The 21318-nt window shown below is 37.0% G+C and overlaps 1 protein-coding gene across 1 annotated transcript in view; it reads right to left on the bottom strand.

The window, feature by feature from the left end:
* Positions 1-259: 259 nt before the first annotated feature.
* NEIL3 (nei like DNA glycosylase 3) overlaps positions 260-21318 on the bottom strand; it is a 32233-nt gene continuing 11174 nt past the window's right edge. The window contains exons 2-11 of the mRNA XM_042014876.1: positions 21023-21138; positions 17920-18035; positions 15815-15949; positions 14341-14554; positions 13171-13245; positions 10528-10694; positions 7538-7707; positions 4799-5201; positions 2787-2961; positions 260-1954 (exon numbers count right to left, since the gene is read on the bottom strand). Of these exons, the coding sequence (XP_041870810.1) occupies positions 1778-1954; positions 2787-2961; positions 4799-5201; positions 7538-7707; positions 10528-10694; positions 13171-13245; positions 14341-14554; positions 15815-15949; positions 17920-18035; positions 21023-21138 (1748 nt within the window). The 3' untranslated portion in view covers positions 260-1777. The remainder of the gene's footprint in view (positions 1955-2786; positions 2962-4798; positions 5202-7537; positions 7708-10527; positions 10695-13170; positions 13246-14340; positions 14555-15814; positions 15950-17919; positions 18036-21022; positions 21139-21318) is intronic.

Below are 21318 nucleotides of genomic sequence, written 5' to 3'. Positions count from 1 at the left end.
TTGGTTTAAAAAACATACAACATATTCAAGAAATACAAGAACAGAAGAAGTAAAGTGATTGCAGTAGCTAATAAAAGCAGTTAATACTTTAAAACTCATATGCATTTTATTTAAACAGATACTCACAGTTTGTCTGGCTATTAAGCTGAAAAAGGATGTAAGAGCCCACCCATTCTTTTTCATGTGTTAAAGTCTGAAAAAGTCATTTAACTTCCAGCTTCAGAGAAATCTTAACATTCATAGAAGGCAAGTAATCAAAAATGGTTGTATTTCTTTATGATTTTTCAAGTTTAACTGAACTACTCAAGATTTATCCCTGTGCCAGACATCCAAAAACATGTACAATTTAAAAATAACCACACATTTTATCACCATAATGAATTGTACAAATACAAGTGAGGAACCAGTTAGATAGCAATTTTAAAGATTTAGATGTATAAGTACAAGCTAGCAGCAACATATCATTGTAACAAGAAGCATCATAGAAAAGATGGCAATGGAAAAAAGTCAGTCTTCACCATGTGAAGTTGCTTGTTTTGTTCTCAGGTGGAGTTCTGTACCTCATGAAAGAGATATATTATTTGGAAAGAGGCCACTGAGCAACATAAAGATTATAGTTTCTACAATCTGATTAGAAAAGATTTTGTACATGTAAGGAAAGTTTTAGAAGGTTTCAAAGGTATCAAAGGCTACTGAAAAGAGGAAGAAAAAAAGTGTCTGAATTTGTGCTGCTTAGGAAAAGAATTAAACAGTTGGAATGGAAGATATTTAAACTGGACTGAAGTTAAACAATTTTCCTCAAGAAAATCAAGTAGTCCTTCCCCATTAAAAAAAAAACAAAACCAAACAATCCCCATTAAAAAAAACCAAAAACAAACAAGCATTTTCCTAGACCAAAGAACCATTTGCAAGGTGCTTTTAAACCTGCTTCATCCTACATATTTTGGAGGGAAGCAACACTATTTCCCATTATTTTCAATTAAAAACTGATTTGTGATTAAATGATGTATGAAGCTATGGCTATTTCTTCATTAGCCTCATTTTCCTTGGTAGTATCTAAAGATTTGAAGCATTCTGTTTCTGATTTGGTACCTTAGCATATTCTGTTTACTTTACCCCTTGCTTCAGCAAATAGTGGTAAGACCAACATAAACTGAGTTTTAACCACCTCAGAGTACAATTTTATTATGCATTACATATGGATTGGGGGAAAAATGTTCAGTAGCAGCTAGAAGAAAACATTAAGATGTGGATTTAGAATATATAATTTAGAAAACTGAAGAGTCATGTTATTTGTTTTAGGGCAGGTTTTTGTCTTCATTTTCCAAATCTAAGCAAGGTCAATCAACTATTGTAACATTTGAATTGTACAGTCTGTTACTGTTTCTTTTTAAGCTCTGAGAAAGCACAAAGTGGTATTTAATAAAGTATACTTTTTTATTCACTTCTGGTAAATACATGTTTTACACTTAAGAAAGTTTACCAATTTAAAACAATATATGAAAAAAGGAAACAGTGCAACTTTTTATTAGGAATACAACAGTATGTCACAAGATGTTGCAAGCTAAATGTTTATTTCAAAATTGTAGGCAGCATACAAGCAGAGTTCAATTTTTATAGGACTATGTAAAATGACCCTTTCTGAATCTGTCATTTACGTTGGAGCTCTTTTACTAGTTAACAAGTGAACAGGGAAGAAGACAGAACAAAACAGAAATTACTATGAAAGTTGTGTGTATTAAGACATCCTGAAGAACAGGTAACTGTAACATGAGCGTCATGGAAGAATCTGCATACCTGGCCCATTTTTTGCCCACTGGAAGAAGCCACACTGTTTTTCCTTCCCAAGAGGGCACACAAAAAAGTTCTTTCCATTATTGGGACCAATCTTCAACACAGTCTTCATAACACATCGCTTGCCATGGTTACAAAATGGAAAATCCAAGTCAGCCCACTGCCAAAGAGAAAAGGTTTCAAGCACATGTGATGGCTGTGAATTCCTTATTGTAAAATTGACAACAGAAGCACATCTACAGGGAATGCCACAGAAGAAATTCTTCCTAGTAGTTACGATTTTATCTCTTTTGTGAACACTTTTTAGATTTTTTTTTCTTTAACATCAACTGCAACTGCATGCACTTTGACTGGTGTAACTTGAAATGATGTTAACACATAGCTTTTTTCAAATTTAGGCGTTGTGGTCACTGCTGTCTTCAATTCATCTGTTAACTACCTGATAGTATGACTGTCAGATCACTTTTCAGGTCAAACTCTTCTCAGACACATACATTCATAGCAAGGAGCAGAGGTCACCAATTGCAGCTGGGAAGGTCATGTTAGGTTATTAGTGCAGCAGTGGGAGGGTTTGCCCAGGCAGATTACAGAATCATCGTTTTAAGAGGCTGCCAGGATTTTAGCTAGCCAGAAACATGGGTGACAATTAGATCTAGTTTGCTATAGTCTTTCTTTCAGGAAGAAGCTGATCTGAACAACTTGTACACGTCCCTTCAAACCAGTATTTCTCTTACACATCTGTTTGACATCACACAGAAGTAGATTAAGAGCATTTGCACAAAGCAGGTGCCTTCTCAACAGTAAGGGAAGCAACTAAAACTGTAAGTTCATAACTATTATTATGTTTAGTCTCAATTCAGTGTGCAAGAGTATTTAAAATTATGTCAAACTTTAAATGTATTGTATCTGTCCACAACTGACAGATCACTGGGCCAAGGAGGCTACAAGAACAAGTGCTGGTTATAAAACAGGTCCTGAAGTCTTATACATACTTGAAAGTAGTCACACTGAGTTTCCCTGGGTAGAGGGCAGCAATAAAATTGCCTTCCCTTGTTTTCTCCATCCTTTCTCACAACTCTGAGGCTGCAGAGACGACTGTGTTTACTGCAGCAAGGATGCTCCATGCTTAACATACGAGTATCATCTGTCACATTAGTTTGAGATGCGCTGTAATGACAGGTTACAAAATGACTTTGGCATAATTTTAAAGGGACTACCAGCCAAAGAACTCTCTTCTACCATTACAATAGCTCACCCAGTGTACTTTTGCACCCAGTGACAGAGACTTGTTTCTCTAATGCACCCTATTGCGCCTTTAAAGCTGAATTATTGCAAGTAGTGAATAGACAGGACTGTGTGCTTTTCTTGAGGTACTATACTGGTTTTCCCCACCATGTTTTAAATTATTTTGAAGTACTCAAATTCATCTACAAAATAAAATATTACCACTGATGCTATACTGCCCACCTCAAATTCTGACATGTTCTAAAAGAGTATTCTTCACTCAGTGAGAAAAAGACCAATACCAGTAATTACACCAGGCTGAAGGCATTTGTATGCTTCACAGAAAAGACTCTCACCCTCTTTACTAAAAAGTTACAGTAATGTTCCAAATCATATTTGGACAAGAAGTAATCAGGCTGATAGGATGGAATATAATTCTCTGAATGGGATAAAGTTCTTCTTCCTTGTGATTGAGATAATTTCTGACTATCTGCAATACACAAGGTTTCATTTAAAAATAGTGACATGAAAAAGATTAATGCTCTGAAATGTATACTTATAGAGCAGAAAAGCAGTAGTGGAACCTTAGTGTAAACAGAAAATATTAATTCATTCTGGTCAAGTTATCAGCTTAGAAATTTTATGTCGTCTTGTATGTCTGGAAGATTGCAGTCCTGCAGACACCAGCAGTTTTATTCCAACACCTCATTAAAACACAAGGAGATAAAAATAACCTACAGATTTCTTGTTGGTTTTGTTTAAAAAAATACTATAAAAAAGAATTTCAGTTGATGACTTGCTACAACCACCTGTTATGGTGATTGATACTGTCTCATTTCTTGTTTGCAGTCCTCTGTATTCTCAATTATCCTGCCTACAGCTTCTGTTCTTCAGTCCCTATTGAGAGTGCAAGGAGAAATTGTATTCATGCAGTCTAGCCTGGCTAGTCAGTGAGATTGTTTCAAAACTGGTGCTTCAACAATGCAAAAAGTAATTTCTGTATTTCAGAACAGACACATGACCAAGAATTTTGTAGCACATCATCAATATTTCACATTCAGCCTGCATAATTTACCATTTTAAGTGACATCTACCTCACACTGCCATTACTGTTGTGAATATCTGCCCAGCTTTTCCTTGACAACCCTCATAGATTCTCACATTTCCTCTTAACTAGGCAATGAATGTGTCTGAACAGGGCCCTGTAAGTAAAAGTTCAGGACAGGTAGAGCACTGAAGTGGTTATATACAGAATGGGGAGGGAAGTTAAGAGTAAAAGCAGTGATGGGAAGTTCATCAAGGTAACTGTACTGAGCTTCCTGTCATGGAAGAATGTGGAAAACTGGTAGTTAACAAATAACTTTAATTAGAATATATTCATCCAGACAGCTTTTGTAATCTTTCACACTGACTTCAAAATCTCTCTGAGCAGATAGCAACTACAGTGCTAAGATTAGCTTTAATATGTCAAGCACAGTTCTACCTGAGGAGTTGTCTAGACTGTCCTATTCAATAGGAATAGCTGAACTATGAAGAGCTGTTTATCTTACAGCAGTACTGGCCAGATACCAGAATCAGGACTTTCTAGTGACAGCCTAGGTCATTCAGTGCTTTTGAAATCTGAATTATAGTTAGCCTAAAATAAGTTACCCCTGGCAGAAATCCAAAGACAGCACTGTCTGAGCCCAACAGCACAGTATTCAATTAATCTTTAAGGATTAAAGTTGGTTTATGGGATTATAAAGATTTGTTTTCATTTTAGAATGCATAGAATACATACCTGATTGCTGTATTATGTGGGTGAACCAAAGGTGTATGATCAGTTTTCTGTTTTTTCTGTATATGTTTGAAAGACCCAGGCTGCTGACAGGAGGACAATGCCAGAGCAGTTACGTGTGTTGAGCAGTCCTTGTCTTTGCTTCCCCCTGACTGGCAGGCATTGCTTTCCATCTGTTTACACGTGCTTTTTGGAACAACACACTGAGAGTGTCCATCAGATATCTGGGTATCATTTCTCGAAACAGTTTTGTTACCAAGATCTGTTAAGACAAGAGTTGTAGTTCCAAATGCAGTTTTCCTATTGATCTTTATTTCTGTGCTTGGTTTTCTGAATTCATTACAAGGGTACTTCATTAAGTTGGCGTTAAAGGCTGTAGAATCTTCAAAACTCTCCATCTTTGGAACTAAGGAAAAAATTTATTAGTTATAATCCATCTGCATAGAATGCTACATTGTATTTCTGATCTGTATTCATAAGTCATCATAAGGAGAATGAAAGAGTAAAATTTACAGCACCATCTCAAAACCTGGCACAGATTACATCGAGTACAAAATTTCTTACCATCATGCACTTTTGGAGTAATGTAAAATGTGTTTCAAGATAACATTACTATGGTTTGAATAGGATCAGTTAATAGTACTATATAAAAAAAAGCTACTGGACAATTAACCATAAAAAATTGAATTTGGCCCAATCACAAGGATTAAAGTATTTAAATTTTTCAAAATAACCTTTTATAACCCCACCAATGGGAGATCACAGAGTATGGTACCTCCAAGCAGCAATATATTATCCATTTTTGAAGTATTACTTTACTATTGACACAAAAAAAGAATATTTGGATTTTGGGGTTTCTAGTGTTTTCACGGTTCCCATCCTTTCCAAACTTTGTGTTCATCCAAACTTACTTACTGTAAGAAGCTTTTCGGAAGAAAGCAGTTCAGACATTTGCTTTGTGGCATAAATAACAGTTTCTTCACAGAATCAGAGGCCCTCCTAGTGGGCAATAATAATTTCCAAAGAATGGGCATAATTTATTAATGCCCATTTAATGCATAAGGAGTCTGTAAATAGTCCCTTTCCTGAGAAAAGGGTGAAAAGAACTTTATAGCATCCCTGTGTGTAATCTTGTTAAAGCAGCTGTGAAGCTTTTTAGGTAGCTGTGAAGCCATAGTGTTCAGCGTCCTTCCTTTTCTACTATATCCAGTGAGTGTCTCCCTCTATCTTCCCTCCATACAAAGAAAAGGAAATTAAGCAGAAGAACAATGGGTAAATGAGACATACACAAAGGCACACTCTCAGAAACAAAGGAAGAATCTCTACAGTTGTCTCGGAACATTACTTGTTTCCAAGCTCCTTCCATTTTGCCACTACAGTATGTTACAGTAGTGAAACGTACTGGTTCCAGTGCATTCAGACTTTTTAAGCATAGTAGTAACTCAGCTTTGTACTTCACAAAGGAGCATGGAAATTGCAATGTAATGGTAAATATTTATCTGACTACAGACTGAATCATTTCAGCTGTAGGGCCAGCAGCTAATTTTGCATACCAAGTATTCTGTCCTGAAAAATTCAAACATTTCTGCTGACAGTACTTAATTTTAGAAACAACGTAACAAAAAAACACTGAACCAAGTGAGAAGGGAAAGAATCTTAAGGATTGCAAAAAGAGAGGTAAGCAAAACCATATTTGGAAAAAACCCAACAACTCAAATACTACTCCTATGATGCAAAAATAAGTCCTACTTAAAAAAAAAAATTTCCTAACAGTATTCCATCAAGTCTAACACATCCTCAAATTCCAGGCCTAATTTTAGTAATTGCATATAACTAAACAAGTGAAACTTAGAAGTACAGGAGAAGGAACAAAATTTTGTTTCAAAGCTTAAAATAAAGCATTTGTCCACATGGCATAATAGATTATAAAGTCCAGCTGACAGCATTAATTCCAGGATAAACGTTAGTTGGTAAATCTTATTCTGTGAACAGATTAAAATTTTCAGGCCTCAGGGTGCTGATTTGGCAGAAGAATTAGGCAAGATTTGCCTGTGTTGGCAACAGCTGTCGTGTAAGGCATGAAGACATACTTTTATTGATTCCTGACCTGAGAAAATGGACTATGGCTAGGGCAAGATAAGGCTTTTCCACACATCACTCCATTCATAAAATGAATGCAATGAAGCAATGAAGCAATATTTCATGCAGATAACAGAATTAAAGGTTCCAGCAAGAGACAAACAACAAATTTAGGTAAGAAGTTCAGAATCATTTTTACTCTGAACTTGGAGGGAAAGAAAGTAGCCCCTGAGAAACATGACATCCTTTTAGGAAATGGTACTAAAATATACCACTTTTGTTCACATGAAAGAATGACAGTTCATTTTCTGACCCTTGATGATTTTTAATTTAGACTTACGCTGCAAGCTTTGAATGATCTTAAGGAGAGTTGAACAAATGGTGATTTTTCTCACTCCTTGCCCCAATAAAAACAAAGCATCACTGAAGGCACTTATCAATAGAATCCCACCTGCACACCAAGTTGGAAGATGACACTTTTAGGGTTTAAGACAAGACAGTTGCCACAGAGTCTGTGTAAGATTTCCTCAAAATCTGACTTCAAGTTAGCTAGTTATGTATATATATATATGATTCACAATGAGACACTCCTACATAAAAACTACATCAAAATCATAGACCTCCCCTCTTTTCCAATACAGGTGCCAGACAACCCTTTACTACCTTCAGGTCTTGAAGTCAAACAGGCATCACAAATTTCAGCAGAAGGCTTGTTTATTAGGGTGCAGTGCATACACGTCCACTCCTCTTCAGATTTCTGAGCTATGTGTTCATTAGAACATGACCCCCTGCCATATGCCCAGCCAATTAGGCTATTTCTAGCTGGCAGTTTGCTGTGAAACAAAAGAACGATGTTAGTGTTTTGTGACGTTCCCTCTACAAATTGCCTTACACCACTGTGCAGGGAGGCATGGGGCTAGAGAACAAGCAGCACACAGTGTTATGCCTCCTATCAGAGCTTGGACAGCATGTCACTGTTCAAGTTTGATTTTTCCTTTCTTTACCTCAAGGGCAAATCTTTCCAGGTGCTGCAGAAGTAATACAAATAAAAATATTTAAACAAGAAATTGACAGAAAGTTAATAATCAACCGATGTGCTCTCCAGTACAATGCCTCAGCCTCTCAGATTCCCTACCATTTTCAAGTACTGCAGCAAAAAGCATGGTGAGAAAGGGAGACTGTTTCAGGGCTTTCCCCCCATCCCTTGTACACAACACTTGCTAACAAATGCCTTACTGGATGAAGAACTGTTTAGAAGATGAACGGCAGAAAATCATACAGTCTAGCAAATAAATTTTCTTTGTTCTCATTTAAATGCTACCCATAAGTCCACTTTGTTATCATAACAGCCAAAAGCACTGAAAACCTTAAAAGTTAGAAAGTCTCTTGTGTGTCACCATTTGCTGGGAAGCCTTTTAAAATGTACGAACCTGTTCAGAATTAAGGAACCTAGCTGTGACTTGTGAGCCAAAGCTATACACCAGACACCACTATAGATTTAGTTTTATTTTCCTGTAAATTATAATACCTCCTATGTTGACAGACTGATTTAGAATCAGTTACTCCTTTACAGTCATTTCCTGTTACCAGGGACTACTCTTGTCATAGTATCCAAACACTGACAGCATGTTAAATGTAACTTGAACTTACCTGTTCAGTAAGTTATTTATGTATATTTTTAAGTACTACATCAACCAACTTATGGTTGATAAGCTGTCAAGCATTTCCTTCATACTTCTTGAGGAATTGTGCACTTTTTGGAGACTTTTATTAATCCTAAGAATTTAAGCACTTCAATTAATAATGCAAATGCTGTAGTTGGGCACTGTTGTGACACACCTTTGACCTATCACTTTTTCCATAATTGATCACTTTCTGTAACAGGCTAGACTTGTAGGATAATGGCAGAGAAATCCACTACCTACCACATCGTCCACAACAGGAAAACTAAGGAGGATAATGAGAACTGCTGATGTACCAAAGAGCCTGTGCTGTTAAGAGGTAGAACAGGCATTGCAGTAACATTCACCAAAACAGCTGAACTGTAAGTGTTAAAATGGGTATTTTCACATTATTAGATCAGTTGTTCTAGTCAGCTATCAAAAATGCATTACTAGACTGAATATACATTCAGTGCATCATGTCTGGGAGTTTAATTCCATGTTGTTACCCTGGTTCATCTGTCCTGTCATTACCCCCCACACCCTTTCCCATTTTATGAGATATGTGGAGAAAGGTCTATTTTTAAAGTTCATGGTACATTTGAATTTGATGGGGTAAGTTTCTAATGGGTATTGCAGTTATTGCATAATTGAAAAGAGAGCAGTAGAACACTAAGAGCTGACCACTAGGATAAGACAAGAAACCACCTTTTTATTTTATAGCTATCACTACCATGTTTTTCACTTAAATACAGCACTCTTTAATTATTTATTTAAAAGTACAACAAAAGCCCAAATCACTACTTGTTCTACAACACAGAAAGAGATTTTTTCCTTACATTGTTTTCTAGTTATCTGACTCCACAGAACACTGCTGTCTTCCTTACTTCTACAAAATATTTCTCATTATTACTTTCTGAAAATACAACAGATTGGGGTTATCAGCTTGTGAAATATTTATCTTCCATGCTGGAATTTTCTATATTTGATCTGTACTCAAAGGCAATTTTTAAGCTTTAACCAAAATCCCTTCAGCCATCTGAGTCTTGAAAGAAGCTTGGAGGTAGGAGAGGGATTTGTGCATTTTATAAATCTTATCTAAAAAAAAAAAAAAAATACATATATATACACACACACCCACACACACTAACGAGGCAAAGTCGCAAAGTGAAACAGCATTTTATATTAGATTGACAGAGAGTATAAAGGCAAAATTCTGAAGCCTCAGATGAAAATTTTCAAGAATAACAGATGCCCAAGTCTGAATAAGATGCTTTTGGAACTTTTACCTTTTGACCCTTTGTAATATCAAATGCATTTTCTGCTTTCCTGAAATAAAAGGAGAGAAGCTGCTGCTAGCACAATTTATGTGGAAGTGAAAGTGTCTCTATGGCACATCTATAGCAAAAGCTTTTAAAATCCAATAAGGAGGAAAAAAAAAAAAGTACAAAACCCCTAAAATATTTGCTGCACTCTGAATTTACTGAAGTTTTAGTTATCCTCAGTGTAACTCTGTATCCAGAAGAAAAGTGCATAGATGCTCAGCTGTCTAGATATGCCAGGACTGATGGGGCTATCCTGCAAAAAGATATTATATTCATGATATTCAACTCAGTTGTGTGGAAACATCCAAGCCCTTTATATTGATGACACCAAGAACAAAGGGCAACTTCTCCAGTGGCTTAGTTTCAGTGAACAAATCTGAGTACTCTGAATTGTTTTATAATTCCTACATTTGATTAGAGTAATAGCTACTTCATAATAGATGATGCCTTTGAAAGGAATAGTATCAAAGAATCAAAGCTTCTAACCGTTTTCAAATACCAACAGCCAAAACTTTTTTTTTTTTGCAAGATATTCTGGGTTTTGTCTGGCATAGTTAATTTATAAAATGTTATAAAATGCACACAGATCCATTCTGTTTCAAAGGGTGTGTCCTCTTACTGTAACAGCACTTTGAGGTGCTTAAAAATTATGATGTTACCATCATACCTAAGATTGACAAGCTGGGGGTCTGCCTTTTGACAGCGAGAGCAGAAGTAAGTCATCCTGTTGTTGTCTCCCAGACGGCACACAGTGATGCTGCCACTGCACTCCCTGCAGGCTGGGCGCTTGTACACTCTGTAGTGCTTGTAGAGTGGAGACCCAGTTTTGCGGCACTAAAACACAACGGGTTTGAAATCCAAGTTAGAGACTCCGTATAAATTTTATGTGAGTCTGAAAATAAAAAACCCTACATAAACCATCAAATCAATGACTAGATGAAGATATTTAAGAGAGACACTAATAAAGGCTATAGCTGTATTTCACATTATTTTATGCAGAGAATTGACAAATCAAGTACAGCAATGTCTGTAATTCTCCACATAATGAAACGAAAGACAGAAGGAAAAAAAAAAGACCTACTAGCAAGCAACAAGCAAATACATGCTAGGAACTCTCTGAGTTCAGCTGGACCAGCTAGGTCTGATTCAGCATCAGTTGTCTTTGACCTGGCACCTGCAGGTGTCCTCTTGAAGAGCTAATGAGCACCAATCAATGTAGCATAGAAAACAAAACAAACATAAACCACAAAAACACCACCTTGTCTCACCCCCAGAAGAGCCAAAAACAGCACAGCACCATCTCGGACCTGATGCTACAATCTGGCTTAATAAGCCTTCCCAAAACCTAAAGAACTGTGCAATGCAGAAATATTCCCAAGATTCTGTAAATGTTGGGTAGTGCCCAGTACAGTTGCTCAACTTCATCTTGGCCCTGGCCATGCCAGACAACCTGGCTCAGGAAAAGCCACTTGGCACTACGATGAGCTCCCCAGATCCTGGCAGAAAGTCATATTAAATTAAGCAGAGTACAATCCCAAGGGCACAGTGACTTAAAGAGCCTCCAGACAGCTGACAGAGAGGCACATTTCATGAGACAATTCACAAAATACCCATGAAGCCAGCATAGACACACTACAGCGAAAAGTGGCAAAAAAAAAAAAAAGCCAAACAAGTGCCCAGTAGAGATGCAGCCAACTCTGCAGAGCCACATGAGTTTCTGCACTACAATCACAAATGCTTGGGCCCAGTTCAAATGATACCACAGCTGGCCCAGCAATACCAGCACAGCTCTGGCAGAGTTCAATAGCTCTAGCTCCATAATGTATGAGGACCCTTGGAGTTCCCAAAACACAGGTGTCTTTGAGCATAGTATATTTGCTTCTGTGCTCTTATTCATCAGTCTTGCTGAAAGAGAATTCTTGTACCAGTGCAAACTAGTAATTCAATCAGAAGGAACTACTAATCTATATTTGCATGAACATTCACAGCTGCCTCCTCAACGTTTTCAGTCAGTTCCTTATGAGACTTTTTTTCCCATTCAGTTATGTAAAAACCAAATAAAAGCAACAGCTTTTTACACAAAGATTCTTCATCTTTGCATCTGTAATGATACAGTATGATTACTGCAAACAATCTGTAACAGTCTATAAAAAAAATTTCAAGCACTATCCCTTGTAATAACATATTTTGGTTATGTCTTTTAAGATGGGAAGAGAGGCTAGCCTTCTTAAAAGTACTTGCCTGGTGAATCCTTGCTAAGTGTGGATTACACAAGTTTTCCAAACGGCTAAACAGAAAGTTTAACTTGTTTATTATGAGTCTAAGAGCCTTTAAATTTCTGAGTATTATAGTTGTTGCAGAACTAGATGGCGTCTCTTTACTGGTAGACTTCACTATGAAGTTTGGAGAAAATAAACCATTTCCCTAGCCAACAAACTAAAGTACTCTTTAGTGGGTTGAAGGAAAGGAGACATTTAAGCAGACTATTAAACAAATTACAGTTTTAGCCTTTATGATTTTAGGAATGTTAGGTGCCCTCCCCCTCACCTACCAAAAAAATTCTTTTTAGCACTGCTAGCTCCTTGCCTTTCACGGACATGAAGAGAAACAGACAAAAATGTCACAACTACTGTTCATTTCTTTGCATGCAGCTTAAAGAAACAAAACATATAAGAATTAGGTCAAATTCTCTCTTCTTCTATTATGGAAAGTTAAAGAGCACCAGGAATTACGGAATTTACAGGAGAAGAAATTAAGTCCTACTGAAGTTGTAGCAGTAGGGAGAAATTGTTATTTATTTCACTTTAGCAACCAAAACCATTATCTCGGTTAGGAAAAAAAGAAGTTGCTAGAAGTTGCAAACTCTTTAGTCAAACAAATATAATTGCTATTTCAAGTTTTATAAAGGAAGCCACATTGTCCCAGGGAAGTATGACCATAGTTAATCTCTAGTTTCCAGTTTGAAGAGTAATCTTTATGTTATCTTATATGTAACTTTGTGCTTCACCTACATCAATTCTGACATGTTCAGAATGGCGTAACAGCACACGTACAGAAAAACTGAACTGACCCTCAGGCAGCATCTGTGAAAGACTTTTGGGCCAAGCTGTGCATATTTTGACAAATCTTGATTACTCCTACCTTTCCATCATCTGAAAATTCACAAGTAATAAAGAGCACACAAACCAACATTCCTATTAATGGAAGCACTTGATTTGTTGCATCTTTATACTGTTTTCACCAGATGATCACAAACAGCTAACACGCCAGAGAAACATTTTGGAAGTTTTCCAGAAATATGTGCCAATACCTTATAAAAAAGCAGGGTAAAATCACGTGTCATTTTCACCAAGTAACGTATATGCTCATCTGTCAGCTGGCAAACCTGTAAGAAAGACAATAATGATTTTTAGAACATTATGGTGCTAAGGGACAATGGCAAAAAAAGACTTCTGAGGTAGGTGCGATTTGAACACTGATGTGGAGTTGCTTTTCTTCATGTTGTGATAATTCCCTGACTTCATATTATATGTATCATCTCAGTAAAACATCACATGTTCACATTCTATGCTACAAAAACTCACTGCTTGCACACCAAACAACATGCTTTGCCTCAACCAAGCAAAACATGTGGCAGAAAATTAAGTTGTCTTCCCCTGTATTGACCAAAGAATTCATGATCACATGAATCACAGTTAGTAAGTCTCACATACCTCCTAATTTCCTCATGGATCATAATACGACCTATCATCCTGAGACTCTTTCCTCTGAGAGATATTCAAGAAGAATATGTGACCCAAAGGCATCACTATTAGAGAGATGTATCAACCAAGTATTTTTTAAGAACTCAAAACTTTAAATCACATTTTTCTTTTTTTCTGTCACATTGAAGATAAAATTAAAATCCAGATTAATCCCATGAACAATTTTCAAAATACTATGTTTAAAAAACTTTTAAATTACTAATCTTCACCTGCTTCCATTTACATTCTACGTAATCTCAATCTGTTTTGCAAATATCTTCTCAACCAGAGTTTGGAGACACACACTTAAGGATCTTAAAACAGAAAAAGTATGATAAACAGTGGTCGAAAAAACAATTGATGCCAGCTAGCAGGACAAGAAGTGGAAGAAGAAGCAGCAAAAATAATCAACTCTACCACATAAACTATTTTGGGTAGTAACTGAACAAAGAAAACCTGAGCACTTTTCACTTTCCCTTATTTATGGATTGTCAGTTTAATGGTAGCATAACAGGATGCTAGACATAGTCAGAATATGAAAGTTAATCAGCTCCAAAGAGTGCCATGACAAAAACCTCCTGTTATAATGATAGAACATTAATTTAGTGTCTAAGAATAATTTAAGAAATGACAGATGACAAAACAAAAGTAAGAAGATAGCAAAATATTATATTATTATGTATTTACATTCTTAATACTTCGGTGTCCTTTAAAACCATCTTGAAACATTCACCCACCTTAAGAGCTGGATGAAGACCACTATCAAACAGTGCTTCATTTTTTATGATATTTCCCACTCCAGGTAATACTGCTTGATCCAGTAACACATCACACAACATGCGGGTGTTCTGCTGCTTAATCTCATGTTCTGCTCTTGAGAAGCTAAACTTTGGAGAACAGACATCCAAGCTTTCCATCATCCTCACTTTCTGCTCACACTCAGCTGCATTTCTGGATGAGAAAAATACACTGATTCATTTTTATTTTAAATATATTCTTATGTAGCAGTGTGGTTTTAAAAACAACACAACAAATTATAATACAACATTATATGCAGATAACAGAAACCATGAAAATACCAGTGACAGGAAGAGGCACAGAAATTCCATTAAGCACATCTTCCAAAAACAATGATACACACATCTAGTCCAACATACAAGAAGTCATCTCATTTTGTTCCTATTAGCTTGAAAAATACTTGCCAGCTCCTTGCTTTAAAACTGTTTCCAAGATGGAAAGCCCATGTGTTTAGACCCTTGAACATAACTAACCGTATGGTTATATGGTCCATTAGTTACAACATGACATTTATGCGTACATATATAGATATATATAAAATATATTTATATATTACATTTCAAATAATTACAGAATATTCTAAGTTGGAAGGATCCCACAAGGATCATGAAGTCCAACTCTTAAGTGAGTGGCCCATATGGGGATCAAACCCACAATCTTGGCATTATTAACACCATGCTCTAACCAACTGAGCTAATTATACTTATGTAAAAGATATAAGTAGTAGTAGATTATTAATAGTAGTTACAAAAAAAATTTCAGATTTTAAGATATACATTTTATTAGGTTAAGCATAATCATTGAAAATAATACAGTACAAGAAGTCTTGGGCTTACATCAGATTTTGTGTTTTGTAATTTTAAGTATGCTTATATATGTTACATGAATTTACATGCCCCTTTCCACTCAAGAGCCTCAATCACTTTAAAATCAAGCTCACTGGTATTTTTATTAGCAGTGTGAAGTACAATGCTAATGGGCATAAACATCTGCTTGATGTAAATTAGAACAATTATAAAAGTTTGCTTCCAAAAGGAAAAAAATAAAAACCCAGCCTTGGGAGAATAAAAATTTGAAACCAGTAATCATGACAGGTTGTTTGTTACCCTTGTTAAGAAGTGAGACTTTCATGGAAATTAACAGAGCAATGGGTTTCAGCATACAGATGTAGGGGTAGAATTAAATCAAACTTTCATTCCCAGTTTTGACACTACCTAATGACACTATGGCATGGAACTACTTTAACTGTATGTAAGCTCTGATACAAAACTAACAAACTTAAATAAATCTCATATGTTTAGGAAGTTTTGTCTTGATAGCATCCACGCACTGAACAATTTGTACATGATTTTTCATTTTCCTTAAAAGAATGTTATAAAAAGAAAGACACTGTTTTGTTAGTTTCTGCTTTACCTGTACTCTACTGTCACATCGCAAAAACAAATGGTATCCTCTGTAAGCTGTATCTCCAAAACTGGCTGTGCTCCATTTCTGTCTTTGCTTCCATCAGGATTAATGCGCATGGAACCGTTCATACCAAAGTGAATCCTCGGAAAGAAAGAGAGTTTTTATAGGTATTTTAACTTCACTATGGTTTCCAAGCATTACACCAGTCTATTTTCAGAAGCTGTGAACCTTACCTAACCAAGTCAGTATGTATGTACATTAATTCTAGTCATTACCAGTAACACAGCAACAAACTATTTGCTTACACAGCGCTTAATTCCCAGAGAAGAAAGAATGCTCCCCAAGGAAAAACCCCTCCAAAATACAGCTGGTTTTAAGTAGTCTTCATAATTCATTATACAGAACTCAAACCTGATCATTAAGTAGCACCATTTTCTGGTGCACTTAGAATTCTTTTCACTTGACATGCTGATCTTCCAACATAGATTCTTAAACCTTCAGGCAGGCTGAAAGAAATGAGGCTACTTGACCAGAAAATTTTCTGTTAAATCAGGCAGAAAGCACCTGATATGGAAAGAAAGACTTTAGTCCCCATATTGCCACCACTGTTATCACATCGCAGCTACATCCAGGAATGCCATAAACAAAGTAATTAGTATTTGCCATATGTTGTTTTCGGCTTTTCTTTGCCTACAACCAAGGCAAAACCTGCAGGTCAATTAAAAATTAATAAAAGAAATAAACTGAAAAATGCACAGATGGCAAAGTAGAAGAACAGACTCTTTCAAGCATTCATTTTACAGATTAGTAATGCTTTAAGTCTTACATTTTATAAAATATTCTGCCAGGAGCTTTGCTTGAGCAAAGGGCAAGTCTGGCTATTATCTCATACATTTTATTTATTACAAATTCACCTGGTACAATCAAGTCCTAAAAACCATAAGATAGAAGGAACATCCTATTACTATACACTGTATATCAGAAAAAGTGGATTATTTTGTAGTTACAAGAAGATTTAACAGATTAAACTACATAAATGACCAAAGAAATGCAGTATCAGGTCTGTATTTCCTTTAAGCCCAGCTTTCTTACATTTCAGGAAAGACAGGCATTTTAAGTATTTACAGATGGGCTAAGACAACATGTCATTAAGCATATTCTTAAAGTTAACTCTTTAAAATTTGAAAAAAAATTAATGCTACGAGTTACTTACAAGCCTGTGTCTTTCCAAAACTCTTCTTACAAGTCAGTTCAGGTGATATAGTTGCTTCAGTCACTTTTATCTTCAATAACCACTTTCAATTCTGAAGTGCCGTGAGTAGTACTGCACAGGCTTAACTAGCCAAACTTATTTTTAAACCTAGACAAATTTCTTTTTAAACCAAACTCTTGCATCTTGCTAACAAATGATAATGCACTAAATGCTTCCAGAAAGTTATTTTTAATTCAATTTAATAGATGATGCTTTCATTTACCAAGCTCCAGTATACTGTTTTAAAGGAACTTTAAGAATCACAACTATTTAGCTATCTTACTGCCTTCTCAGTTCATGACTAGAAAAAAATGCATCATCACTACACATTTACATTCAAAAGCCCTAAGAAATCTATAAAATTTCATTCTAAAGTGTTTCATTACCTCAGATGTCCTGAAATAGGGCAAAATAGAAATCTTCTCATTTTAATTACAAATAGAAAAAGCATGCTAATTAAACCTAGTATCTGTTATTCAATGAGAATTAGTAGTAAGAAGTTGTTGATTTCTTGTTTTAAAGTAAAAAGGTGAGACTTTAGAATTATTTAGTGCTACACAATATTGCAGGGATCTGCATGCACTGGATCTGTTTTGTCTCTAGAAAATGCAATTTCCTATTTGAAACAAAGCATGTCAAAAAGTAACTGTCCTTTTCAGATACCTTTATATGGAATCTTGGAGTAAAGCAGTAAATTATCTGAACATGTGACTATATCTAGTACTCCTGTACTGCAGAGAGGCTGATGAGAAATTTCTCTGTAACACTTTCAAACCTCTGAAGTGCAATTAGCAAGAACAAGATGACCCCAAAATACACTCAATTTGAATGCATAGGAAGTCTTTTTCTCATTTCTTACCTCAAAGCTTTCTCATCAAAATACATAAAAAGTTCCTTTCCCAATGTCTCCACACCTCTGTAAACATGTCCAACAAGAAAATCATGACCAGTGATTCTCTCTTTACTTGCAGCAGTCTGAAAAACAAGTACACACACACAAGGATTAAAGAGAATTTGTACTGCTTTGATTCTAGCATCAGTACACATTCAGCAAGCAGCTGTATGAACTAATTTTCCAACTTGGACAACATTAACTATTTCCTCCTTAAGCATTCTACCAAAAACAATGGGACTATTAACCCAGGAAGCAGTCACTATTGCTAATGCTATCATAACTTAGCTCAATTTTTTTCCTAATTGAAACAATACATCTTTTTTTATCAGGGAATTTTATGCCTTTTCCTTTGAGTCATGAATTTATAAGAGTTTCAGACTGGTGTAAAATAAACAGGTACCGTTTGAATATTAAAAACATGTCAGAGTGTCAATTCTGCCATTTGCAGATCTATATTCTTCTCCAAATGTTAGTAATAAGCTTTCAGTGTTTTGCATGGTGCATTGTGTATTACAGAAAAGCCTCTGCTGAGCCCACAGAGATATCTCTCTCCTCCTACTAGTTTAAAGTCTAATCTCAGAAGCAGGTGAGCAGCAGGTATGACACTACTAGAGGACAAGATAATTGTGAGATTGAAGCAGTGGCATTTTTTTGCTTAGCACATGAAAATACACTGAAATTGTAAGGGATGTCTACAGATTATCTCATCCAAACACCTGGTCAAAGCAGAATACACTTAGCACAGGGAGCCCAAGGCCTTGTCCAGTCAAATTCAGAGCAGCTCCAGGGAGGGATACTCCAGTCTCTTTGGGCCCTTTTTCTATGGCTTGACTATTGTTGAGGTGGAAAATTTTTCCTAATACATAATGAGAATTTCTCCTATTGCCACCTGCATCTGCTGCTTCTCACCCACTGTGCACCTCCAACAGGAGTTTAGCTCTGTCTCCTCCATATCCTCCTTACAGGTAGCTGAGGAGAGCAATAAAATCCCAGTTCTGTCAGCTTCTCCTTGTGCACCATGTGCTTCAGCCTGCTAATCATACCAGAGTACTCACTATTATGTTGTTATTATCTCGTTATTACTGGGGAGTTGGAAACCCAGGTGCAGCCTTGCAAGTGCTCATCAGAAGTAAGAATCACTCTCCTCCACCTGCAGAGCCCAGCATGGGGCTGTCCCTCTTCCTTGGAAGGGCATGCTAGTTGACTCAGCATTTGCAGGACCCTAGGTCCTTTTTTTGATGCAGAGCCATTTTCCATCTGAGCAGCAGCCAGGACTGTGCTGTTCCATGACACTCTTCTGTTCCAACCACAGGATTCTGCAAGTCCTGCAAATGCTGAACTTGAGTTTCTACCAGCCCATTTTTCCCAACCTGTGAAGGTCCCCCTGACTAGCACCCCAATGTCCATTCAGACCCTGCTGAAAACTGCGAGCAGCAGATTCACTTTCAGCATAGCCCTAACTGCAAGGCAGATACACATATCACTGCTTCAATCACAGCACTCAATTTCAATGCAAATATGTATGAAACATACATTTCTGGCAAATCAGCAAGGCTTCTGCTAGTTAGTGATATTTCAGAGCTACTCTCTATGCAATCTCCCACTGTATTATTACCTTGAAATGATATACATTTAGAGAGTTTTATGGCTATTATTCTGTCAAGTAGGAAAATAAAAATATTTCTTGCATAACATCACTTTCTTTGTCTGTTATCAAAATACAAAGAAAGAAAAATTTTGCTCCCATATAAACAGTTCATGCTTTCCAGCTGGAGTCTGTTGCTGTGCAACAAAGTTTATTTTAACTCCAAGCCATTCAGGTTTGTCAAAAATAAACCAGAACAAGAAATGACTGAGATGGAAAACTTGCCTTTTCAAATATTTGAAGTTAAATTCATACCACTTTGGTATCAAGCAAACCCCTACAGCCATCATAGTACAAACTCTCCGTAACAGTGTAATCTTCAGCAGTGGCCAAGGCTTTGGCCATGGTTAGCAGCCCCTGTGAAATCTAAAAAGTCCAAGACCCTTAGGATGGTGATTTTCCAATTACTAGAGTCTGCCCTGAGGTGACTTCTACTGCATAAAGTGATGAACACCAATCAATTTGACAGAGTGAGATTTCTTTTTGAAACCTTAGGAGCTTAACTCCTTCAAAAATCTGTCCTGAAAGATATTAACCTATAAAGACTAAACTTAAGACATTATCTTCGACAGAGATATCTTCAACCACATTCTTTCCTAAATTGTTTCACTGAAGTACTATCTTACTGTGCCTTAATTACAAACTCCTACACTGCTTTATACACGCTGCAAGTGGGTAAAAATTCCCCAACTTTCTGCCTGGAGGCATGCAATGTACTTACCTGGGACACAAGCAACACACAGTGTCTTACAGATGCGCAAAACCAGGCATGGAAAAAAGATCCCTTATCTAGCTCTGTATTCAAAACCAGAGGAGTGTACCTCCATGTTCATCAGCCAAGGCCAGCTTACTGTCACCCTGATTTCTCTGCCTGCTACGAGGTCTCACGAGTCCCAGCAGCTTTGTACTAGTGTACTATTTTATGCTGTCAAATGAAAGGATAAAAACTAGCAGGAAAATGACATACTGTGTACACTGAAAGCAGATGTCACACTCTTTATTTAAATACTTGGTCTAATTAAAATTGCTTTAAAAAGTAATTATAGAAATAAAAGCCCCCTTTCTGCAGGTCAACATGTACCTTTCTCATGTACCATATAGATTAGAATCATAGCGTGGCTTGGTTTGGAAGGGACCTTAAAGATCATCTAGCACATGCAAACACTGAGGAGATTATGAACAAACCAAATTAGTAAAAATTTTCCTTATATTTAACATTTCATCAAGCAACGTGGTATTTTGAAATTTATCCTAAGCGAACACGAGTGATTCTAAAAGCTTTTCCTCATCATTCCTCAAAGCTCCTGTTTCTACAGCTTCAGAATCGCCTTTACACATGCGACCTCCTGAGAACTATTATACTGATAACAGGAATATTTCATAACTTGAAGAATGAAAACAGTACTGACGGATGACACCCACCACCACCACCCACGGACGACGGCAGCTGCGGCACGGGAGGCACCACCCACCCTGCTCTGAGCTCCGTGTCCTCGCAGCCCAGGCGCTCCTGCCCGCTCGCTTGCTCTCACTCAAACCTGCCGGCGTTCACCACTGCGGGCACCCAGGCGCAAAAGGGCTGGGCCCCCGCTGCGCGAGGCGGCTGTCCCACCCTGGCCCGGCCGCCGGGCCGTGCCGCTCCCCCGCCCCGGCCCTGTCCCAAGCTCCGCGCCCCCGTGCCCGCGCCCTCACCGCGCCGCGCCGCCCGGCGGCGCGGT

The sequence above is a fragment of the Corvus kubaryi genome, unplaced genomic scaffold (genome assembly GCF_017639235.1).
Source record: "Corvus kubaryi isolate FWS band 111438036 unplaced genomic scaffold, C.kubaryi_AGA036_p1.0 split3-131, whole genome shotgun sequence".
NCBI classification, from domain to species: domain Eukaryota; kingdom Metazoa; phylum Chordata; class Aves; order Passeriformes; family Corvidae; genus Corvus; species Corvus kubaryi.
This window is presented reverse-complemented; position numbering and strand designations above follow the sequence as displayed.